The sequence below is a fragment of the Cetorhinus maximus genome, chromosome 6 (assembly GCF_964194155.1).
Source record: "Cetorhinus maximus chromosome 6, sCetMax3.hap1.1, whole genome shotgun sequence".
Taxonomy (NCBI): Eukaryota; Metazoa; Chordata; class Chondrichthyes; order Lamniformes; family Cetorhinidae; genus Cetorhinus; species Cetorhinus maximus.
In genome coordinates, this window is record NC_135884.1 from 112,628,365 (window position 1) to 112,652,082 (window position 23,718).

The 23,718-nt window shown below is 41.5% G+C and overlaps 1 protein-coding gene across 2 annotated transcripts in view; it reads right to left on the reverse strand.

Annotated features, from left to right (window-relative positions):
- Positions 1-8,460: 8,460 nt before the first annotated feature.
- The window catches only part of heatr3 (HEAT repeat containing 3), a 59,244-nt gene continuing 43,986 nt past the window's right edge, over positions 8,461-23,718 (reverse strand). Inside the window, exons 9-15 of one of the 2 annotated variants that reach the window (XM_078544310.1) lie at positions 20,492-20,637; positions 15,832-15,914; positions 14,531-14,667; positions 10,878-10,966; positions 10,517-10,660; positions 9,954-10,130; positions 8,461-9,024 (exon numbers count right to left, since the gene is read on the reverse strand). In XM_078544310.1, coding sequence (XP_078400436.1) covers positions 8,911-9,024; positions 9,954-10,130; positions 10,517-10,660; positions 10,878-10,966; positions 14,531-14,667; positions 15,832-15,914; positions 20,492-20,637 — 890 coding nt within the window. In that variant the 3' untranslated portion in view covers positions 8,461-8,910. Of the gene's footprint in view, positions 9,025-9,953; positions 10,131-10,516; positions 10,664-10,877; positions 10,967-14,530; positions 14,668-15,831; positions 15,915-20,491; positions 20,638-23,718 lie in introns of both variants that reach the window. The other variant, XM_078544309.1, reaches the window with a different exon arrangement.

A 23,718-nucleotide genomic window follows, 5' to 3' on the forward strand; every position in this document is an offset into this window, starting at 1 on the left:
CGAGTGCCGGACACCTGGGAAGTCCCAGCTGCTGGCTTCTGTAGATCTGACAGTGCGGTTTGCTCACCAGATTGTGATCCCAAGGCTACTGTAAAGCTTTCTGTGGCGGGTCTTCAGGGAGGGTTTCAGCGATTCCTCTTCAGAGGTTTCTTCAGGCCTTGGTTGGAGGCCCTGGGTCATGGACTCCATTGGCTGTTTCCCAGATGTGCCTGCGAAAACAAGGGGAGATAATTAGTGCATGGAAGTGGCCTGTGAAACAGGACACATCACTCACAGCATGGTGGTCTGATGGATCTTGCACTGCTGGATCCTCACTTGGAAGAGCACCGCCAACCTCACCGTCAGCCCAGGACCGGTCCAGATCCTCACTGGCCAGCTGGATGGCTCTCTTTTCAAAGTCTGTGAGGACCTTGATTTCAGGCATTCCTCCACCGGTCTGCGACCTCTCCCTCTTGTTGTGTGCCAGCTTGTCCTGCATGGATAGAGATGGAAAGAGTGTAAGCAGAACACCTGCCAGGCCAGATGATAAGTGTGCCTGGCATAAGTGCATGGTGAGTGGCCCCCTGGATGGGATGAGGACAATGAAGGTGTGTGTGAGAGGGTGAATGGTGATGTCCCTTGAACCTGCAGTGAGTGAGGGCCCTGTGGATGTGTGATGGGTTTGTGAGTGTGTGAGTTGAGAGTGATGAGAAGTGTAACTTACTCTCATTGAATGGAGGAAATCATTCATCCTCTTGTGGCACTGGGTGGCTGTCTTCTTTTAAAGGGCATTCGCACTGACCACCACTGCCACCGCCTCCTAAGCCTGATTGGTCATGCTGCTCCCCATCCTGCAGCCAGGGTTGGGGTAGAGGACATTGTGGTGGGCCTCCACGGCATCCAAATGGCATCTCAGTGATGTGTCATTAAACCTAGGGGCTGCAGTCTTTTTGCCTTTCGTGAACATCTTCCCTGCAGTAGCCCTGGGCTGGGAACACTGAGATGGGTGCACGTGTCTGGACTTTAAATATGGCGCCCGGCATGGTGAAGCAGCGAGGTGATGGCTTGGCAAACGAATTGGAGCCCGCCTGCCATTGAAATGGCGTGTTTCTCGGGAATGCCTATTGAATGCGGCAGGCTTGGGATGATACGGCGTGAAAAGCGTCCAGTGGGTAAAATGTTGTTTTATCCACCTGCTACCGCATCTGGTGCAAACCTGGGATGATTCTGCCCATGATCTTATTGAATAGCAGAGCAGGCTTGAAGGCCTACTCCTGCTCCTAGTTCATATGTTTGTATGTTCTTGTAGCCACAATATTTATATGGCTGGTTCAGTTCAGTTTCTGGTCAATGGTAAACCCAAGATTGTTGATAGTGGAGGATTCAGTGATGATCATATCATTGAATGTCATGGGGAGATTGTTAGATTTTCTCTTGTTGGAGATGGCCATTGCCTGACACTTGAATGGTGTGAATGTTACCTGCCACTTACCAGCCCAAGCCTGAATATTGTCTTGGTCTTGATGCATCTAAAATGCACTGCTTCAGCATCTGAGGAATCATGAATGGTGCTAAACATTGAGCAATCATCAGCGAACTTCCTATTTCTGACCTTATGATGGAGGGATGATCATTGATTAAGTAGCTGAAGCTAGTTAGGTCTAGGACACTACCCTGAGGAACTCCTGGTGCAATATCCTGGGACTGAGATGATTGGCTTCTAAAAAACACAACCATTTTAATTTGTTCTTGGTATGACTACAACCAGTGGAAAATTTCCCCCTGATTCCCATTGACTCCAGTTTTGCTAGGGCTCCTTGATACCACACTTGGGCAAATGCTGCCTTGACGTCAAGGGCAGTCACCCTCACCTCACCTTGGGAGTTCAGCTCTTTTGTCCATGTTTGGTCTAAGGCTATAATGAGGCTCGGAGCTGAGTGGCCCTGGTGGAATCCAAACTGTGTGTCAGTGAGCAGGCATTGCTGAGTAAGTGCTGTTTGACAGCACTGTTGACAACCCCTTTCATCACTTTGTTGATGATCGGGAGTAGACTGATGGGGCAGTAATTGGCTGGGTTGGATTTGTCCTGCTTTTTGTGGACATGCAGGACATAGCTGGCAATTTTCCACATTGCCGAGTAGATGCGAGTGCTGTAGCTGTACTGGAACAGCTTGGCTAGGGACCCAGCAAGTTCTGGGGCACAAGTCTTCAGTACTATTGCTGGAATATTGTCAGGGTCTGTAGCCTTTGCACTATCCAGTGCCTTCAGCTGTTTCTTGATAGCACATGGAGTAAATTGAATTGGCTGAAGACTGGCATCTGTGATGTTGGGGACCTCAGTAAGAGGCCAAGATGGATCATCCATTTGGCATCTCAGGCTGAAGGTGGTTACAAAACCTTCAGCCTTATTTTTTGCACTGATGTGCTGGGCACCACCATCATTGAGGATGGGGATATTTGTGAAGCCTCTTCCTCTAGTTAGTGTTTAATTGTCCACCAGCATTCGCAACTGGATATGGTAGGACTGCTAACTTTGATCCGATTAGTTGGCTGTGAGATTGCTTAGCTCTGTCTATTACATTTTGCTTACACTATTTGGCATGCAAGTAGTTGACATCTCAGTTTCAGGCGTGCCTGGTGCTGCTGCTGGCATGCCTTCCTCTGCTCTTCATTGAACTATGGTTGATCCCCTGGCTTGATGGTAAGGGTAGAGTGGGGGATATGCCGGGTCATGAGGTTACAGGTTGTGATTAAATACAATTCTACTGCTGCTGATGGTTCACAGCACCTCATGGATGCCCATTTTTGAGTTGCTAGATCTGTTCGAAATCAATCCCATTTAGCCTGGTGATAGTGCCACACAACATGTTGGAAGGTATCCTCATTGTGAAGAAGGGGCTTTGTCTCCATAAGAACTGTGTGGTGGTCACTCCTACTGATACTGTCATGGACAGATGCATCTGCAACAAGTAGATTGGTGAGAACGAGGTCAAGTCGGTTTTTCCCTCTTGTTGGTTCACTCACCACCAGACACAGTTTATAAATTATGCTCTTTAGGACTTGGCTAGCTCGGTCAGTAGTGGTCCTATTAAGCCACTTTTGGTGATGGACATTGAAGTCCCGCACCCAGGGTACATTCTGTGCCCTTGCCACCTTCCGTCCTTCATCCAAGTGGTGTTCAACATGGAGGAACACTGTCCCATCAGCTAAGGAGTTATGGGTGGTGAGGACCAGGTGTTGGTAATCAGAAAGAGGTTTCCTTGCCCATGTTGGACCTGATGCCATCAGACTTCATGGGGTCCGGAGTCAATGCGAAGGATTCCCGAGGCAACTTCCTCATGGCTGTATACCACTGCACTGCTACCTCTGGTGGGTCTGTCCAGCCGGTGGGACTGGACATGCCCAGAGACGGTGATGCTGGTGTCTGGAACATTGGCTGTAAGGTATGATTCCATGAGTATGATTATGTCAGGCTGTTGCTTGACTGGTCTGTCGATTTTGGCACTAACACCCAGCTGTTAATAAGAAAGCCCTTGCAGGATCAACAGGGCTGGGTTTGCCATTGGCATTTCCGGTGCCTAGTTTGATGCCAGGTGGTCCATTCGGTTTCATTCCTTTTAGACTCCATAGTAGTTTGATACAACTGAGTGACTTGCTAGGCTATTTCAGAGTACATTTAAGAGTAAACCACAGTGTTGTGGGTCGGACTCACATGTAGGCCAGACCAGGTAAAGACAGCAGATTCCCTTCTCTTAAGAGCATAAGTGAGCCAGATGTGTTTTATAAAAAGTTGATGAACATTAGTGTGATTAGCTTGTAGTTCCAGATTTTTACTAATTGAAGTTTGAACTCATGTCCCCAGTGCATTTGCCTGGGCCACTAGACCAGTTACATTACCACTACATCACCACTTCCCTCACATACAGTTTACAGTATGGGACAATTAAATAAAAATTCTGCTTGAAATGTTGGTGTGCTTTGGTCTTACGTTCAGATAGCAGATGATTACAAGGAAACTTTGCTATTGTAACTTTTGTAATTGATTGCCTGAAATATCCTTTTAGATCATTTAAAAACATTTTTAAGTTTGACAAAAAGCATGCAGCAAGTGGGGAAAGTAAGTTTATAAACAATTTTCATTCAAAAAGTTTCTTGTTCAACGCCTGAACAGTCATCTATGCTGTGCTCCAGGCGTCTATCCTACACTCCTTTGATTTATCGTCTACGCACTAACCCATGACAACATTATCTGAAAACAATGGACCAGCTTTCACATATATATTGATAAATACCCAACCTTGCCTCCACCACTGAATCAAAAGTTGTCACTGTTCGATTTGATTGCGTGACTTGATATCAGGCCCAGATGAGTTGCAATTTCCTTTCAATTCAAAGTTGGTAAAACTGAAATCATACTTTTTAGTTCCTACCAGCACCTGCAATCTGATACTGCTTCTAATAACCTCCTGGCCCCCTGCTCGATGAGGTTAGATGGTCTGCAGCATCAGTATCCGGTCTAACACGTATCTGGTCAACTTCCAATATTGCAGTTGCTTATGTACATCTTCATTTCTCTCCCTTTCAAGCTGATGACCGACTTTTGAATTTTTTTTTTGCAGATCTCCCCTCTTTCACCCTTCACAAACGTCAAGAAATCAAATACGTGCAACCCATTTATTTTCTATATCAGATCATGCACTCTCATTATCCCTGTTCTTGCAAGCTCCCCGAGTCCCTGCTTTGCTGCATGACAAATCTCAAGGAGCTTGTCCTCATACATATTCCATCTGCAGTCTTGCCTCTTTGTACCTGAATGATCTCCTCCATCCAATTTTCCCGCCATGTCCCAGCACACATCATTTGCTCCTCTGATACTGCCTCAGTGTTTCCTCCCCCTCTAGGCCACAATTAGTGGCCAATCCTTCAGTCACTAATCCCACCCTCTGAAGCTTGCTTTCCAAATTACTCTGCCTACATGTTTGAAAGCAAAGCATATCAGAATTTAAATTGATGGGCTTGTTTCAAAATATGTTGCATGATATCACAATCAATGCCTGTTAATTTGTTTTCTGTTTGGAATTTTTTCAAATGATTCTGTAGTTACCAAAAAGCAATTTTAATGAAACAGTGCAGCAAAAAAAAAATCAGGAACACCAAAATGCATCACAAAACACCAAAGCAACTATTGAAATGCATGTGCTAGAAACTTGAGCACTGTATAAGCAGCACAAAGTCCAGGCATTTTGAAAATAATCTGATAGTGGTTTGCTTCCTGCTGACAGCACATTTGTCTGCAAAATAATTAGCACAGACAAAAGTGGCACAGGGACATCTGGCTTAGTTGTCAGTCAGTTCCCCAGCAATCGCATAGAATTGGACTTAGCCCCACGGCGGGAGTTGATTTGTCTACCTCCATCTGCCTGCTGAATCAACTTGCTTTAGCCTCTTCTCAATCTCATTCCAACTAGCACCAGCATCCTCCCACACAGCAGCAATTTCTGTGTTGGTCAGCAATCCAGATGTCAGGGCTTCCTCATCAGCACCAGTAATGGATTAAAAACTCACATCTGCTGGCAGTCACAAAAGAGAGCTCATATGCTCAATGAGGTTTACGGCTTTGGTGTCAACTAGTGTTGCCTGTGTGGAATTCTTGACTGTGTCAAATGCAGCTCCTTCTGCAGCCGATGGTATGGATTTATAGTGCAGTTGCTAATGGATTATGCTTTTAAGTGCAGGCATTTCACGTATGGGGCATTGCATTTCAGCTGTCAACTATAAAAGCAATTTTTCCACCTTGCAAAACCATGTCAGTCAAAGAGACATAGTCACTCTTCAAAAAAGTAGCACCAGTTTAGCAATCTTTCTGTAGATCACAGGCAGAGGAACAGCCCTATGAGTGGATTATGGATTTCTGGAATAACCAGCCATTAGCAGCTTTCTTCTCCCCGCCCCACCACTGTTCTCTACTAGCAGAATCTACAATAGTAATTTGCTGCTTAGCATTTTTCCCCCATCTGATCCTTTTTTATAAATGAAAAGTGGTGTTTTGCATGACAGCAAATTATAAAAAGGGCAAATTGCACCACCAGTTGAAATTAGGTGAATTTTCAGCAATCTTACCATGTCTCCAATTGTTAACACTTTTGATGGGTATGTTGCTTACCTGCTATTGACTGATAGCGATTGAAATTTATCCCTTTGGTGGAGGGATCAATAACCAGGGGTCATAGATTTAAGGTAAGGGGCAGGAGGTTCAGAGGGGATGTGAGGAAGAATTTTTTCACCCAGAGGGTGGTGGGAATCTGGAACTCATTGGCTGAAAGGGTGGTAGAGGCAGAAACCCTCATAACATTTAAGAAATATTTGGATGTGCACTTGCGATGCCATGGCATACGAGGCTATGGGCCTACTGCTGGAAAATGGGATTGGAATAGTTCGTTATTTGTTTGACCGGCGCAGACTCGATAGGCCGCAGGGCCTTTTTCTGTGCTGTAGACCTCTATGACTCTGTGCTAATGTGTGGACCTGGCTTGATAGCATGTGGTCTTTGAAGTAGCTGATCTATTATAATGTGTTTGTATCACAATCACTGTTCAAAACTCTGCATCAAATTAATTTGCCTCTTCCAGAAGGTGAGCTCATATTGGTCAGGAAGGTTAGGTGCTATGGCCTGTTTTAACCAGATGAGGTTCAAATGGCCAAGAGCGATTTGGGGAGGAAATTCAAATTACAATTAACCAATAATTCAAATGAAACAAAAAACCATTTTCATTGTGAGGCTGTTTTCGAAATCAGATTGCAATTTGGATTAACATACTTCGATTTTAGCAATTGCAAATTTTGAGTAGACTGAATATGCAGTTATAATGAAAATATAAGTGAACCTACTACTAACCTAACATTTGAAATGTGCAGTGCTTAATGCTGTTAAAATTTTGAAAGACTGGCCACCTCTGTTATATGTGGGCAAGTGAATAAGTAGCAGCATTGAAAACTTGCCGCTTTGATTAAATCAAGGTACGAATTTGCAAAACAAGATGAAGGCACCTTTCAGTACTGAAATTTGTTGGGCACCATTCCAAGCAGATTTAAAAATGAGCGGCAAATGTTGTTTTGCAGAAAAAAAGCCTACGGCAGTATTTACAATGATATACCTTGTTACACATGCGAGTCCCACATCCAAGCAGCATTTGCTGATAGTGACTCTTTTCACACCATCTACTACAAAGGTAGGTTCAACTGCAAGCCATGTGAAGACTTCAGCATTGGGCTTGACAAACATGGCAACCGAGGGCTGCTCTTTTAATTATTGCAATGTGATACTGAATGCATAATTGATCTCAGAAGTCTTGGAATAGGAATATTCCAGTCCTCACCTAGAACCTGGATCCAATGAAGTTAGTATCACTGGCTAGTTGGAGCCACGACTAGTTTTGGAGGAGCTGGTTGAAGTGAATATTTGTACTTTGATGAATAGTGTTTCAAAATTAGATCCTCAAACATGGTGTTGTAATTACAGACATTTAGTGAAGACTGGAGGTAAGGGGCAAGATCATCTTGTTCTGATATTATTCTTTGCCACTTGAAAATGAAGTATTTTGGGGAAATTTTATTTCTGTAACATCACTTCTCAGAGTGAAAGAGATAGATGCCCATCGCAATTTCTCTGATTCTCATTCATCAAATCAACTTGGGTCCAATGCTCTTCTGTAGAAGAGCAAGATAGGTGACAATGTGCAACTGCAGCTCATTTTTACAAAACATTCTACACCCACTGAGTTTAAGAAATTAAGATAACTCCACTATTAGCACCAGCTTGTGCAAGTCTGGTTGATGAGATTTCCTTACCTAGTACTGCACCTGGCTGGAGACCATCAGCTCTACTGACAGGTTGGCAAACAGCCACTTGGAATATTTCCCAGGGATCCAAATACAGCTGGGATTCCAGGATGCTGATGTATCTAACATGCATTAAGAGCATAGAATTATACTTCACCTACACTGAGGTGACTGAGTATACCTCCCTTCCACAAACTCGATGTCACCTTTGTGGAGCAGAAATATCAGTAACCTCATGTTCTAAAGATCATAGTGTGCAAGGATTTGGTTGCAAATTTCTTCAGTCAGAAGGAACAGCAAAAATAAAAGACTCCTGCCACTACTGCAAGTGACAGTGATGGAGAATGGCCAGATAATTTGACACGTAAACCGTTTTCAAACATGTATACCATATAAGGCTTGATTCTTGGTATAGTTTAAGCTTTATCCTTCTCTCCTCCCCCTTGGGATGCTGATGTCACTTGTGAGAAAGATGCCAAACTTCTGGGAACAGTTGAACATTCCTACACCTTGGACTATTAGAAGACAACTCTTTAATGTGTTCCAAAGTGTGGAAATTAGAACAAAATTTACTATTCAAAAGATGCATTTTCCCTCAAAGCTGGTGAACCAATTGTATCTGAAATAGAGCTGAAGAATAAATACATTTTTTTACATAAATGTACTTGCTTTATTACAATCAACTGTCTTCCACATGAATTATATTGACATTTATGACATCTTCACCAAATGCATCATTTATCATGTTACAATAACCTTCTCTGATTTCCTACTTAAGGGTAGGGAATGTTCTTGCTTTGTTTTTATTTTGTTGAAGTCAGTAATATTAAACAAATTGGCTTTTAAAAATTGTACTGAAGTAACTACCCTCAGGATTAACACAGTTAAAACAGCATTATTTTAAAATAAAATATATTGCAACAACCCAGGCTTTATTTCCTCTAATGAGTTTCATGAGTAAAAATGTTGCATAATTCAAGTTTTAAAAATTGTTTAGTGAACATCAACCTTTTTTATGATCGAATATATCAGAACGAGAAACTCTCAACTGAAAATACAAATTTCTTTGAACCAGTCTTTGTGGTTGTCTGCTTATTTTTTTGCTAAAGCCTCTTGGTAGGCAATAAATCGTCTTAGATTCATTTTCACATTGTCAAGGACCAGTCGTTGATCTGGAGTGAGGTTACCTTTGCCTTCCTTTTGGACCTAATAAAAAAGATATTTACTATTAAAAGTAAGTTTTAAAATATAACTGAAAAAATACTTTCATCTTTATGAACTTTTTTCTACAACTGCTTCAGGTAACATTGATTATAATTCTTCAGATAACATTGATTATAATTCAAAAACATGAAAACAAGATACAAACTGGCCGATGGGGAATTAAAAAAAGCAAAATGGAGGACAGAATTCATGGCCTGAAGTTGTTGAACTCAATGTTGAGTCCAGAAAGACTGCTCTCATGCTCACATTTCTGTCCTTGGATTGCTGCAGTTTCCAGTAAAGCCCAACGCAAACTGTAGGAACAGTACCTCTTCTTCCGATTAGGCATTTTATAGCCTTCTGGACTCAATATTGAGTTCAACAACTTCAGACCATGAACTCTGTCCTCCATTTTGATTTTTTCCCCCCTCAAGTGCCAGTTTGTACTGCATCTTGTTTTCATGTTTTTACTTTCAGATAGAGCTCACCTTTATTCTGCTATTAACACCTACTCTGGGCCTATGCTTTGTTTCTTTACTACTACCATTACCACTCCCTTTGCCTTTTATTCCATAACATCTTTGGTATTTTATTTCCCCCTCCCTCCAGATATTTCCTCTTGTTCAACCTGACCACCCCGCCCTCATTTTACAACAGCATAAAACCCATCACATTTCCACCTCTCTTCAGTTCCAAAGTCGTCTTCTTGGACTCAAAACTTTAATGTGTCTCTCTCCACAGATGCTGCCAGACCTGCTGAGTTTTCCCAGCACTTTGTTTTAATTTCAGATCTGCAGTAGCCACAGTATTTTGCTTTTATTTGATTATAAATAATTGTTTACAACGCCCTGGTTGAAAATTCAGAGCATCATTACAATTTTATATATAATTATCATTATATATATTATTATACTGTATTTTACATCAATTACCCTTGATTTGAAAATTGGTTGAAAGGATTTCAGAGCCTGGACGAGCTTCATCTGATCTGCTGCCTTGTCTGCCTCTTTTCCATCAGCAAACACATCAATGATGGCATCCAGGGCTTCACCTACTACCACTAGTGAAGAATCCTTAGTGGCTACTTGAAGCAAAAAATTCCCGACCATCTGGAATTAACAAACACATGGGAAGATAGAAAATGTATACACAGGAAGGAAAATATAACATGAACAATATGTCAAAACAAGCAGGAAAACCTGTCAAATAATTTTGTAAGCGGGTGCTGCAGAACTGTGGACATGGTTCAAAACATTTTGTAAAGGACGCTTATGGATGTTGAAACATTCTCAGTTGCATAAATACAAATAAACATTTACCACTAATTATGTGGTAAACTGCCAATTTTCACACTGCCACATAGCTGGCACACAGATTATGAAATAGAGTCTTTTTTCGCTGTTTTTGCCTTATTGAACATGTCACTATGTTTAGTTTAAATTCTGTCACAGAGTTATGAATACAGGCATATTATGATTATATACTTTTCTGATACCTTGAGAGTTTCGGCCGTGTTATCTCCTTTGGCGAGTGCACTGCCACTAATTCCCATCATGGCTACCACATTGACTCGAGTACTGGTGTTTTCACACTGAGCTCCTGCCTCACACAGTATCATTAGCTGCTCCGCTGTCATACACTGCTTTGAGTTGGAAAAGAGAGTGAAAATGAGGGAGGGTGCTAAGAGAAGGGGCAGGGAAAAGTATTAACATGGACACCATTCATCTCTGCTACTTGGTGAATATAATCATCAGTTAGCTTTGTATTTAAACCAATGCTTAAAGTATATATAGTAACATCGGTTTTATTGGTTGAGACGAGTTACGTTTGCAGTAATTGAACTTAAAATGTCTTACTTGAGGGAGATTTTGGGAAGCCATTCTCTGCAGCAATGACCTTATTGCACTAGTCACAGCCTCTAAAAACTCTGAATCCTTTGGCAGCTCTGCATCAAATATAATTTAAAACAAATATGTAAAACACATTTATTATATGAGGCAAACAAACTGGGTCTTCATTAAACACCCAATTCACTACACCATGTCTCTCATATTATACAGCACACTGACATTATCCAGGAATCAGCCAAACCAGCGTAAAAGATCAAGGAATTTTGAATGCAAGCTATGTTAAGAATAAATCGTGTTTTTGTGATCTTTAACACTGGTTTAAAATACATTGTGCTGGAAGTTGACCACAGCCTCAAAACCGGCCAATCCCCACTCTCAAATGAATGAGCATGGTGAATTTCTGTTATTGACGCACTTGTGCCCATTCGAGGAAGGTCTGCAAATTATGCTGCATTCTTCTGGTATTTTAAACATTTTTAAATATTAAAAAAATATTTAATTTGTTAAAAAACTGACTAGGGCGCACCCATGAAACTAGTAAATGGTTTTGTGTATGGTAGTTTTTTTTAGCGTTCTGCTCAGTGATTTAAAACAGGTTAGTCACAGGTAATAGACTCGACATTAAATAAAAGTGCTTATTTTCACTTGCATTCATAAAATTGCACCATGTTACTACTCTTCAATAACACCTGGGTAACTATACAACTGACCCCATCCCCCCCACAACCCCTGAGCCAATCACTCACACTGACCACCCCCCCACCCCCCCCCGGCTTTCCCCTCAACTACCCGACTCCCCTGATCAGCTTGACCGGATCCCACTGACCGCCTGACTCCCTCCCCCCCACCCCTGACTCAATTACCCCTTGACCCACCTACCCACCTGCCACCCTATCCACTTGCAAACCTGCCACCTCACTCACTTGCCACACTGCCACCCTACCCCCTTACGCACTTACCTTACCAATCCTACCCCTTACACTTACCCTTCTGTCCAAAGCTAGGGGACACTTAAACTCTTTATTTACAGAATATGGCAGCTAGTGCCATAAAAAGGGGGAGTGGTTTCTGCATGGATTCTCTTCACTGCTCCCTCCAAGGATTCCTGCACTGAGTCATTTCCATAGGATCTTCCATTGGAAGATTGCCCGGAAAGATTGGAGGAAGGGAGGTGCGTATTTTTTTCTCTGACGGTCAGAAAAAGGGGTTCTGACTTTGAATAGAATATTTTTAATGCAAGGAAAAAATAATAATTCTGCTCTGGTTGCACTGATTCATGGACGACGTTATGTTTGTGATTATGGAAAAAGAATTTGCAGCGTAACTTCACTTTGGAAAAGTAGCGCAATTTCAAGCACAATTTGTACTCAGATTGCCAAATGTGCCCAAAGCAAAAACTCTAGCCCACTTTGATTTTTATTATTTTTATTTTACTTTTGAAAACATGGCTAAAAGGTTTTTATACTAACCACTATTCATTATTAATAACTAAAGTTTCTCTTTATAAAATGCATATAAAAACTGTTGTATGACTTTCAACAGTCAAACTTGACTATGAATTCTGATTAGTCAGTGTCAGGGATTTTAATGACAGCCAACATATGTAATGACTCATATCAAGACACTAAGGCCCAAATCTTCTGTTCAAAGTCAGAACCCCTTTTTCTGACCCTCAGAGAAAAAAATACGCACTTCCCTTCCTCCAATTTTTCAGGGCAATCTTCCATTGGAAGATCCTACGGAAATGACTCAGTGCAGGAATCCTTGGAGGGAACAGTGAAGAGAATCCATGCAGAAACCACTCCCCCCTTTTATGGCACTAGCTGCCATATTCTGTAAGTAAAGAGTTTAAGTGTCCCAAAGCTTTGGACAGAAGGGTAAGTGTAAGGGGTAGGATTGGTAAGGTAAGAGCGTAAAGGGGTAGGGTGGCAGGTGGGTCAAGGGGCAATTGAGTTGAGTCAGGGGCGGGGGGGAGGAGTCAGGCGGTGGGATCCGGTCAAGGGAGTCGGGTAGTTGAGAAGAAAGCCGGGGGTGGGTCAGTTGTATAGTTACCCAGGTGTAAGGCCAGGTCTTTTTTTTGTCTAACGTTTTCTGGATAACTATCCAGGTACATATTGTGAAACCGTCTGAAGTCTCCATCTCTAAATCAAAGTTGGAGATTTTTCGGAGGATCCCGGTATTACAATCCCAGCTGAGGTTACCAATGGACAAGCCTGACCCTAGAGTGGAACCCAGCTTGATAGATCTTAACTTTTTTTTGTTTGTTTAGATACATGGAGAGGGGCTACTGAACAGAGGCACAGGAGTCAGCTAATGAACTTTTAACAAAAGAATAAATCATTTATTCAACAAGAACAGATTAACTATATCACAATACTCCTTCACCCACAACTATACCTTTACAGATGTATACAGATTTGTAAGGATAACACAAGTTACAAAAGCTATCTTATGCTCTAATGTACACAGTAAGTACACAGTCCATGTAAATCTATGGCACCCTGTGGTCAGACAAACCACAATCTGAAATCAAATGACAGATGCCACCTCAACCAGATGCTATGGAGGTCTCCTCAACTCCCCCCAGATGCTTGTCACACCGTGAACCAACCAGTCTCACTGAATTCTGTCCTTCATGTGGGGGTTTCCAATCTCCACTCTACAAGACCTCGCCTTGGAATCTTCTCCCAAACCGCGTGTTCTCTCAGGTGCCTTCCACACACATTGTCTCTCTGGCTCAGCCGACAACAGTACACCACTGCTTCACATGCTCATAGCAATGAGTTCCAGATCTTCAGCTGCTTCTTTGGACCTTCTTGCCTCTTGCAAGCTGTTCTCGCTTTAAATCTGCTTTCTGCAGCTTTTGTCTCTTTAAACCTGAAGTATGGAGCCTTTCTCTCTGCCCCTCACTCTTAACTTCATTTAACAGGACCTTTTTCCCAGGTTCCTGTCCTTCCTTTGACTAGAAGGTCTTCTTTGGACTTTCCCCTTGTCCACTCCCCTGGATTTTGGGGGTTTTTCTTTAGCTTGGGACTGGTTATCTGTCCCCTTTACTCCAGTCTCTCCTAGCAGCAACTTTCAGAACCAAATGCACTCAAACAGCTTCCAAAACAACTGTTTCTCTTCTGTGTATGTTTCTGTGGGAGGGACCTGCCTCTCTGGGCCCCTGTTGCTAGGCAACAGTCCAATCCTTCTACCCTTGTATGTTTACCTTCTCTTTCGGGGTCGTGAAACTCCTCGTTATAAATGCAAGCACCTTTTTAAAGTGAAACTAAAACTCCATTTGACCTTTCTTAATACACAGGTACAGAAATACAGATCAAACTTAAACTTTAAAGCTAAAACTCATTCCTAACACCCACAAATACCAATGTATCTTACTTAAACTATCTCTATTTCCTAATTGCACATCAGAAGTTCAAACTTCCTGGGAAGTTCCCATGGAGTTCTTGCGCTGGGACTTCCGAGGGATCCGTAGCACATCTTCTGGGGTACATCTGATCTCTCAATGGGTGGAGACCGGTAGATCAGGGCATTCTGTTGCTTTCCCACACTGGGAAAACATGCAAAATACTAATATTCTATAGTAACAACATGGAAAGGACAAAAGTGGAAATGTAAAGTGCTTAAATATAGCTATTGTTGTCCAATTAACTCACCTGACTGGGAGAAAACAAGCGTTGTAAGGTGTTGTGAAAGAGCCTGAAGTGCAGCTGGTCCTCCAAGGTCCTCCATATCCATTACTGATAAAAGGTTATGGAGGCAGGTCAGGGCTCTACACTGTATCCGTTTCATTCTACAAAAATATTCATAGCAAAAGGTCTTAATTTTAAGACTTCTTTACAGGAAAAAGGAAGCAGAGAGTAGGCATAATAGGTAATTTTGCGGTTGGCAGGATGTCATGAGTGGTGTGCCACAGGGATCAGTGCTGGGGCCTCAACTCTTTACAATTCATATAAGTGATTTGGATGAAGGGGCTGATGGTGTGGTTGCTAAATTTGCTGATGACACAAAGATAGGAAGGGAAGTAGGTTGTGAAGAAGACATAAGGAGGCTACAAAAGGATATAGATAGCTTAGATGAGTGGGGGAAGACCTGTCAAATGGAGTATAATGCGGGAAAATGAGAGTTTGTCCATTTGGCAGGACAAATAAAAAAAGCATATTATCTAAAAGGTTAGAGATTTCAGAGCTCTGGGATGCAGAGGGATCTTGGTGTCCTAGTTCACGAATTGCAAAAGGCTAGTATGCAGGTGCAGTAAGTAATTAGCAAAGCTAATAGAATGTGATTGTTTATTGAAAAGGGAATTGATTACAAGGAAGGGAGGTTATGCTTCAGTTATACAGGGCATTGGTGAGACCACATCTGGAGTGCTGTGTACAGTATTGGTCTCCTTATTTCAGGGAAGATGTAAATGTATTGGAAGCAGCCCAGAGAAGGCTTACTAGATTAATACCTTAAATGGGTTGTCTTATGAGGAAATGCTGGACAGGCTATGCTTGTATACATCGAATTTAGAAGAGTAAGAGGTGACTTGATTGAAACATATAAGATCCTGAGGGGACTTGACAGGGTGGATGTGGAAAGGATGGTTCCTCTTATGAGAAAATCTAGAACTCGGGGCCACTGTTTAAAAATAAAGGGTTGCCATTTAAGACAGAGATGAGGGAAATTTTTTTTCTCTGAGAGGGTTGTGAGGCTTTGGAATTCTCTTCCTCAAAGGGTGGTTGAGGCAGAATATTTCAATATTTTTAAGGCAGTAGATTCTTGATAAGCAAGGGGGTTAAAGGTTATCGGGGTCGGCAGGAATGTGAAGTCGAGGTTAAAATTAAATCAGCCTTGATCTTATTGAATGGCGGAGCAGGCTTGAGGGGCCGAGTGGCCTACCCCTGCTCCTAATTCGTATATTTGTATGTTTTGACTCTAATAATTTACTTTACAATATAAGATTTTTACTTACTTTGCAATTAAATGTCGCCAAGATGGACTTTTCATGCATACATCTATAGTAACATTGTCTGTGAATTCAGTCTTCTCCAGAACCTAAGGATTTATCAGTTAAGACAAGCATTATCGAAAAGAAAAGCAACATATTAGCTCCCAAGCACCTACTGATGCCTCTTTTCAATCCATCACTGCCAGGTCTTAATTCATTATTAGGCCAAATATTTAACAAACCTGTACATACAATTTAATTCCAGATTCATGGCTGTGATGTATAAAGTTTTACCACATTAACCTAACTAATGTTCTATGTGAATATTTTGAAGATTCACACTCACACAGCAAGTGAGAAACACTAACAAGATAACAGTTTGATTTTTACACTGGTAGAAGATTCACCCCAGGGAAGAGAAACACATCAACTCATGCCAGCTACATAGCATGCACAATAATTGTTGTAGCATAACTTGCCATATTCCAGAAAGGGCTATTTGACAACACAAACTCAGGACAAGGATATAGGCACAGGAAAGATTCAACAAACAAATTCCTATTAAAGTACATTATTCTTTAGCATTTTGTAAATACCTAATAGTTTATTTTTTTTTGTTATGATTGCAGACAGGTACGCTATCGATCAGGAATAGCTGATGGAGTAGACTAGGGTAGACAGATGGTGCTGCCTCACTACACTGCTAAACTAATCAATGTTCCTTGTTGATGGCTTCATTACTGCCAGTGAGGCTGACTTCCTGACACACTGCAGTTGCATGCAGTGGTTTTTCACACATTTCCTAATTTTCCAATTTCCAAGCTTTGATTTTTAGAAATCTGCCTTTTTCTAAACCAACTACTCAGGGACAAAGCTACATTCCATAATTGCACAGGTCTTGTCTGCACAGTTTCTGCTTGCTAAGAACATAATTTTTAAATCCAAATTTAGTGAAACTTATCCAACGTGAATATGTATTAACTTTAAATCTGGCTAATTGGTGAATTGATTAAATATTGAAATATTCTGACAGTTTTTTAATATCTAACAAATGAAAAATATATTTTCCCAACATAATTGATATAAATAATCAGTAAGAGCTCTGAAATTGCTATAGTTAAATGGCAAACATGTCTACAGTCATTCAACATTTTCATAAGTCAAATTTGTTTTGGAAAGAAAAGGTCAGAACTCTCGAATGATCAGAAATTGCTTGAACAGCACTTAATTTAAGTGTTATGCAGGTGTGCCTTCAAGTATAGAACTGAAAACCTTAGTGGAGAATGGGTTAATTTCACTTGAACCATAGGCTGGAAATTGTTGAGTTGGAAATTGTTCATTCATACATATGAATTAGGAGGAGTAGGCCATTTGGCCCCTCAAGCCTGCTCCACCATTCGATAAGATCATGGCTGATCTAACTGTGGCCTCAGCTCCAATTCCACCTACCCCCCATAACCTGTGACTCCCTTGTTAGTCAAGAATCTATCTGCTTCTGCCTTAAAAATAGTCAATGATCCTGCCTCCACCGCTCTGTTGGGAAGAGAGTTCCAAAGACTCTCAACCCTCTGAGAGAGGAAACATTTCTTCTCATCTGTCTTAATTGGGGGACCCCTCATTTTTAAAACAGAGTCCCCTGGTTCTAGTCTCCCCACCACAAAGGGAAAAATTCTTTCAGCATCCACCCTGTCAAGTCCCCTCAGGATCTTATATGTTTAGATAAGATCACTTCTCAATCTTCTAAACCCAACTGGATACAGGCCCAGCCTGTCCAACCTTTCCTCAAAAGATAACCAATGCCCTCCCCCCGCATCCCAGGTATCAGTTGAGTGAACCTTCTCTGAACTGCTTCTAACACATTTACATCCTTTCTTAAATGAGGACACCAAAATTGTACACAGTACTCCAGATGTGGTCTCACCAATGCCCTGTACAACTGTAGCAAAACATTCCTACTTTTATATTCCATTTCCCTTGCAATAAACAACAAGATTCCATTTGCCTTCCTGATTAGTTGCTGTACCTGCCTACTAACTTTTTGTGATTTATGTACCAGGACACCCAGGTCCCTCTGTACCAGAACCAAAACAGAATTACCTGGAAAAACTCAGCAGGTCTGGCAGCATCGGTCGAGAAGAAAAGAGTCGACGTTTCGAGTCCTCATGACCCTTCAACAGAACTGAGTATAGTTAGGAGAGGGGTGAAATATAAGCTGGTTTAAGGTGGGCGGGGGGAGAGAGAAGTTGAGGTGGGGGGGGGTGGTGGTGGTGGCTGTAGGGACAAGCAAGCAGTGATAGGAGCAGATAATCAAAAGATGTCACAGACAAAAGGATCAAAGAGGTGTTGAAGGTGGTGATATTATCTAAGAAAAGTGCTAATTAAGAATGGATGGCAGGACACTCAAGGTACAGCTCTAGTGGGGGTGGGGTGGAAAGACTGACAAGGTATTAGTTGTAGATTTAAAAATAATGGAAATAGGTGGGAAAAGAAAAATCTATATAAATTATTGAAAAAACCAAAAGGGAGGGGGAAGAAACGGGGTGGGGATGGGGGGAGGGAGTTTAAGATCTAAAGTTGCTGAATTCAATATTCAGCCCGGAAGGCTGTAAAATGCCTAGTCGGAAGATGAGGTGCTGTTCCTCCAGTTTGCGTTGGGCTTCACTGGAACAATGCAGCAAGCCAAGGACAGACATGTGGGCAAGAGAACAGGGTGGAGTGTTAAAATGGCAAGCGACAGGGAGGTTTGGGTCTTTCTTGCGGACAGACCGCAGGTGTTCTGCAAAGCGGTCGCCCAGTTTGCGTTTGGTCTCTCCAATGTAGAGGAGACCGCATTGGGAGCAACGAATGCAGTAGACTAAGTTAGGGGAAATGCAAGTGAAATGCTGCTTCACTTGAAAGGAGTGTTTGGGCCCTTGGACGGTGAGGAGAGAGGAAGTGAAGGGGCAGGTGTTGCATCTTCTGCGTGGGCCACCCCCGCCCCCACCTCAACTTCTCTCTCCCCCTGCCCACCTTAAACCAGCTTATATTTCATCCCTCTCCTAACTATACTCAGTTCTGTTGAAGGGTCGTGAGGACTCAAAACGTCGACTCTTTTCTTCTCGACCGATGCTGCCAGACCTGCTGAGTTTTTCCAGGTAATTCTGTTTTTGTTTTGGATTTCCAGCATCCGCAGTAGTTTTTTGTTTTTTCCCTCTGTACCAGAGTTCTGCAATCTCTTTCCATTTAAATAATATGCCGCTTTTCTATTCTTCCCGTCAAAATTGACAAGTTCACATTTTCCCACATTATACTACATCTGCCAAATTTTTGCCCAATCACTTAACCTATTTATATCCCTTTGTAGGCTTGTTTGACCTTTTCACAACTTACTTTCCTGCCTATTTTTGTGTCATCAGCAAATTTAGCAACCATACATTCGGCCCCTTCATCCAAGTCATTGGTATAAATTGGAAATTTGAGGCCACAACGCTGATCCCTGAGACCTATCCCTTAACCGAATTTCCCAGTTTACTTTAGCCAGCTCTGTCTTCATGCCCATAATTGCCCTTACTTAAGTTTAAAACACTAGTCTTAGATCCACTCCTTTCTTCCTCAAATTGAATGTGAAATTCAATTGATCATTGCTACCTACAGGCACCTTCACTATTAGGTGGTTAATTAATCCTGTCTCATTATCAGATTGCACATTACCAGGTGTAGTATAGCTTGCTCTCTGCTTGGTGCTAGAACGTGCTGCTCTAAGAAACTGAGCTAAAAACACTATGAACTTATCATCCAGGATACCATTGCCTATCCAATTTGTCCAATCTTTGTGTAGCTTAAAATCACCCATGATTATTGCTATACCTTTCTCACAAGCCCCCATTATTTCTTCCTGTATACCCCGTCCTACAGTGTGGTTATTGTTAGGGGCCTATAAACCATGCCTACAAGTGACTTGTTACCTTTACTATTTCTCATCTTTACCCAAACCCTCTATTGTACCAATGTAATTCTTATCAGAAATAAAGAGGGAGGCATTTCCTCAACCCTAACTGAAAGAAAATATTATTCTGCCAGTTAACTATCATGCAATCACAAGATAGGTTTTTGCTACTTAAAAAGAGGATAAATAACACAATAACGTGAAGTCAAGTGAAAGTCAAAAGCAGTTTTATGCTTCTTAGCCAATTATACTAATCAGGCTATCTGAAACTGGTTTAAATCCCTTCTGTAAATAATTCCATCCCATAATATGATGATCAAGAATTTCTTCAAAATTGGAGATAAAAACAAGATGGTGCAATGCAATCTGCAGTAGTCTTTCTAAAGACCATTTATGTGCCTGCTGTCAGATATGCTCATGCTTTAAGTATTGAAACCCACTATTTTCAGCATTTATGCGTAACCTGTGTCAACATTTAGCCGAATGGCTTCAAGTGAAATCTGATCCCTATGCCTCCACTGAGATTTTTAGTACCAAACATGAAGGGAATTTCTTTTCTAATACAATGACCAAAAAGCAGCTGTGGCAGACAGTACAAAAAGAATTATGGTAATTCTATAGTAAAAGATCAATTACATCATGAAGAATTCAAAACATTCCATAACAAAAAATCATTATTCTAATTTACTGCTAGGGAGCACTGCAAAAATAAAATTAAATGTCATTCTAAACTCATAGTCAAAGTATTTGTATATTTACCTTCTTTGGAATAAGGTAGTTCACGAGTGCAGAGAGGACCTCTGCAGACAGGCAGAGAGGAGAAAACAGTGTCCCAGCCCCTTCAGTCATAGAGTTATCACTTTCATCACTGCTTGACATTTCCTCCCATTCATCATCTGAAGGATCTGAGTACAAACAGGAATAAAAGTGCCAAAACTATAAAATTAACGGAGAGGGATTTGGTGCTACTGATAAAAATCAGGAACCACAAGCTATTTAACACTCTAATCATTCAAGTATGTACTGACTGAACATGCAATGTTTTGTTTTGCTTATTCTTGTTGAATACTTGACAGCAGACAATTACATTCATGGCTTAATTACATTCAATAGGTGATTGATTCCAATTTAAATGTATAACAAGTTGGCTTCACGTTTACAATGTGGTGATGTTTTGGGAGACCTCTGTATTGTATTTTATGCAGCATCAGATAGGACAAAAAGGACTGAAATGTTTTCATCTAACTGTATCATGAAGAAACTTCTTTATATTTGTCTCTTCTGTCAACATACATTAACTTCTTACGATTTATCCACATATTTGGTCAAGAGTCTTAATATTGTTACCTGCATTCAGAAATTAATTGGATCAAATATTACCTGATAGCAAGGGTTTATCCTCAGATGCAAATGTACTTTAGTCCACAAATTGGGCTATTCACAAGGTTGTGGTCACTGATGACTGAATTGTCAAGGAGGAATATTTGAGAGGAGGGCAGTTAATGTCTCAATGATAACTGTGAAAGACTTCTCTGTGGCATAAATCACAGCCACAGGACGGGAAACCAGCCAATAGAGAAATAAAATAGTTCAGTATTGAGCTGACAAATATGTGGATGAGGTTTCAGCAGCAGCTGGGATGAGGTGGGGCTGAAGCAGACCAACTGACAGTAGGTGGAAGTAGTTAGGACATCTGCTCAGGGCTGGAGAGGAATTTGCAGTGGGAGGGGAGGACCCAATCGTCGTGGTCCATGTAGGTACCAACGACAAAGGCAGGACAAATAAGGAGGTTCTGCATAGTCAATATGAGGGTCTAGGTACCAAATTAAGCAGCAGAACCTCAGAGGTAATAATCTCTGGATTACTACCTGAGCCACGTGCAAATTGGCATAGGACAAATAAGATTAGAGAGGTGAATGTGTGGCTCAAAGCCTGTTGTGGGAGAAGTGGGTTCTGGTTCATGGGGCACCAGTACTGGGGAAAGTGGGATCTGTACCGTTGGGATGGTCTACACCTGGACCGTGCTGGGACTGGTGTTCTTGCATTACTTGGGAAGTAGAGATGGTTTAAAACTAAATTGTGGGGGTAACTGATCAAATTTGGGAAGATGCAGTAAATCAAAGAGCAGAGACAAGTCAAAGAAAAAGGTATTATTACGGGAAATGAAAAACAGAGCGTGATGGGAAGGAATAGGGAGTACAGCTCTGACAGTAAATCAACAGATGAAACTAGAGGTTATAAAAAGAATAAAAGGTTAAAACTAAAAGCTCTGTATCTGAATGCATGTGTCATTTGAAACAAACCAGATGAACTGAGAGCGCACGCAGAAATAAATAATTACAATTCTATAGTAACAATACCGTAGAGGAGGAATTCCTGGAGTGTATACGGGATGGTTTTCTGGACCAATACGTTGAGGAACAAACTAGAGAACAGGCCATCCTAGACTGGGTATTGTTGAATAAGAAAGGAATAATTGGCAATCTAGTTGTGTGAGGCCCCTTGGAGATAAGCGACCATAAAATGATAGAATTCTTCAGCGAGATGGAGAGTGACATAGTTGATTCCGAGACTAGGGTCCTGAATCTTAATAAAGGAAACTACAATGGTATGAGGCACGAGTTGGCTATGATGGATTGGGAAACGTTATTTAAAGGGATGACGGTGTATAGACAATGGCAAACGTTCAAAGAGCGCATGGGTGAACTGCAACAGTTGTTTATTCCTGTCTGGCGCAAAGTAAAACAGGAAAGGTGGCCAAACCATGGCTTACAAGGGGAATTAGAGATAGTATTAGATCCAGGGAAGAGGCATACAAATTGGCCAGAAAAAACAACAGACCTGAGGATTGGGAGCTCTTTAGAATTCAGCAAAGGAGGAACAAGGGGTTGATTAAGAAGGGGAAAATAGAGTACGAGAGTAAGCTTACGGGGAACATAAAAACTGACTGTAAAAGTTTCTATAGGTATGTGAAGAGAAAAAGATTGGTGAAGACAAATGTAGGTCCCTTACAGTCCGAAACAGGGGAATTTATAATGGGGGACAAAGAAATGCCTGACCAACTAAATACATACTTTGGTTCTGTATTCACAAAGGAGAACACAAATGACATACTAGAAATGTTGGGGAACACAGGGTTTAGTGAGAAGGAGGAACTGAAAGAAATCAGTATTAATAGGGAGAAATTGATGGGATTGAAGGCTGATAAATCCCCAGGGCCTGATAATCTACATTCCAGAGTACTTAAGGAAGTGGCCCTAGAAATAGTGGATGCATTGGTGGTCATCTTCCAAGATTCTATAGACTCTGGAACAGTTCCTACAGATTGGTGGGTAGCTAATGTAACCCCACTATTTAAAAAGGGAGTTAGGGAGAAAACAGGTAATTATAGACCAGTCAGCCTGATGTCAGTAGTGGGGAAAATTCTAGAATCTATTATAAAAGATTATAAAAGCTGAACACTTGGAAAACAGTGGTAGAATTGGACAGATTCAGCATGGATTTACGAAAGGGAAATCATGCTTGACAAATCTACTGGAATTTTTCGAGGATGTAACAAGTAGAGTTGATGAGGGGGAGCCAGTGGATGTGGTTTATTTGGACTTTCAGAAGGCTTTCGACAAAGTCCCACTTAAGAGACAAGCATGTAAAATTAAAATGCATGGGATTGGGGGTAGTGCATTGCGATGGATAGAAAACTGGTTGGCAGACAGGAAACCAAGAGTAGGAATAAACGGGTCTTTATCCGAATGGCAGGCAGTGACTAGTGGGGTACCGCAGGGTTCGGTGCTGGGACCCCAGATGAGGGAACTAAATGTAATATCTCCAAATTTGCAGAATGACACAAAGCTGGGTGGGAGGTGAGCTGTGAGGAGGATGCAGAGATGCTTCAATGTGATTTGGATAAGCTGAGTGAGTGGGCAAATGCAGTATAATGTGGCAAAATGTGAGGTTATCCACTTTGGTAGCAAAAACAGGAAGGCAGA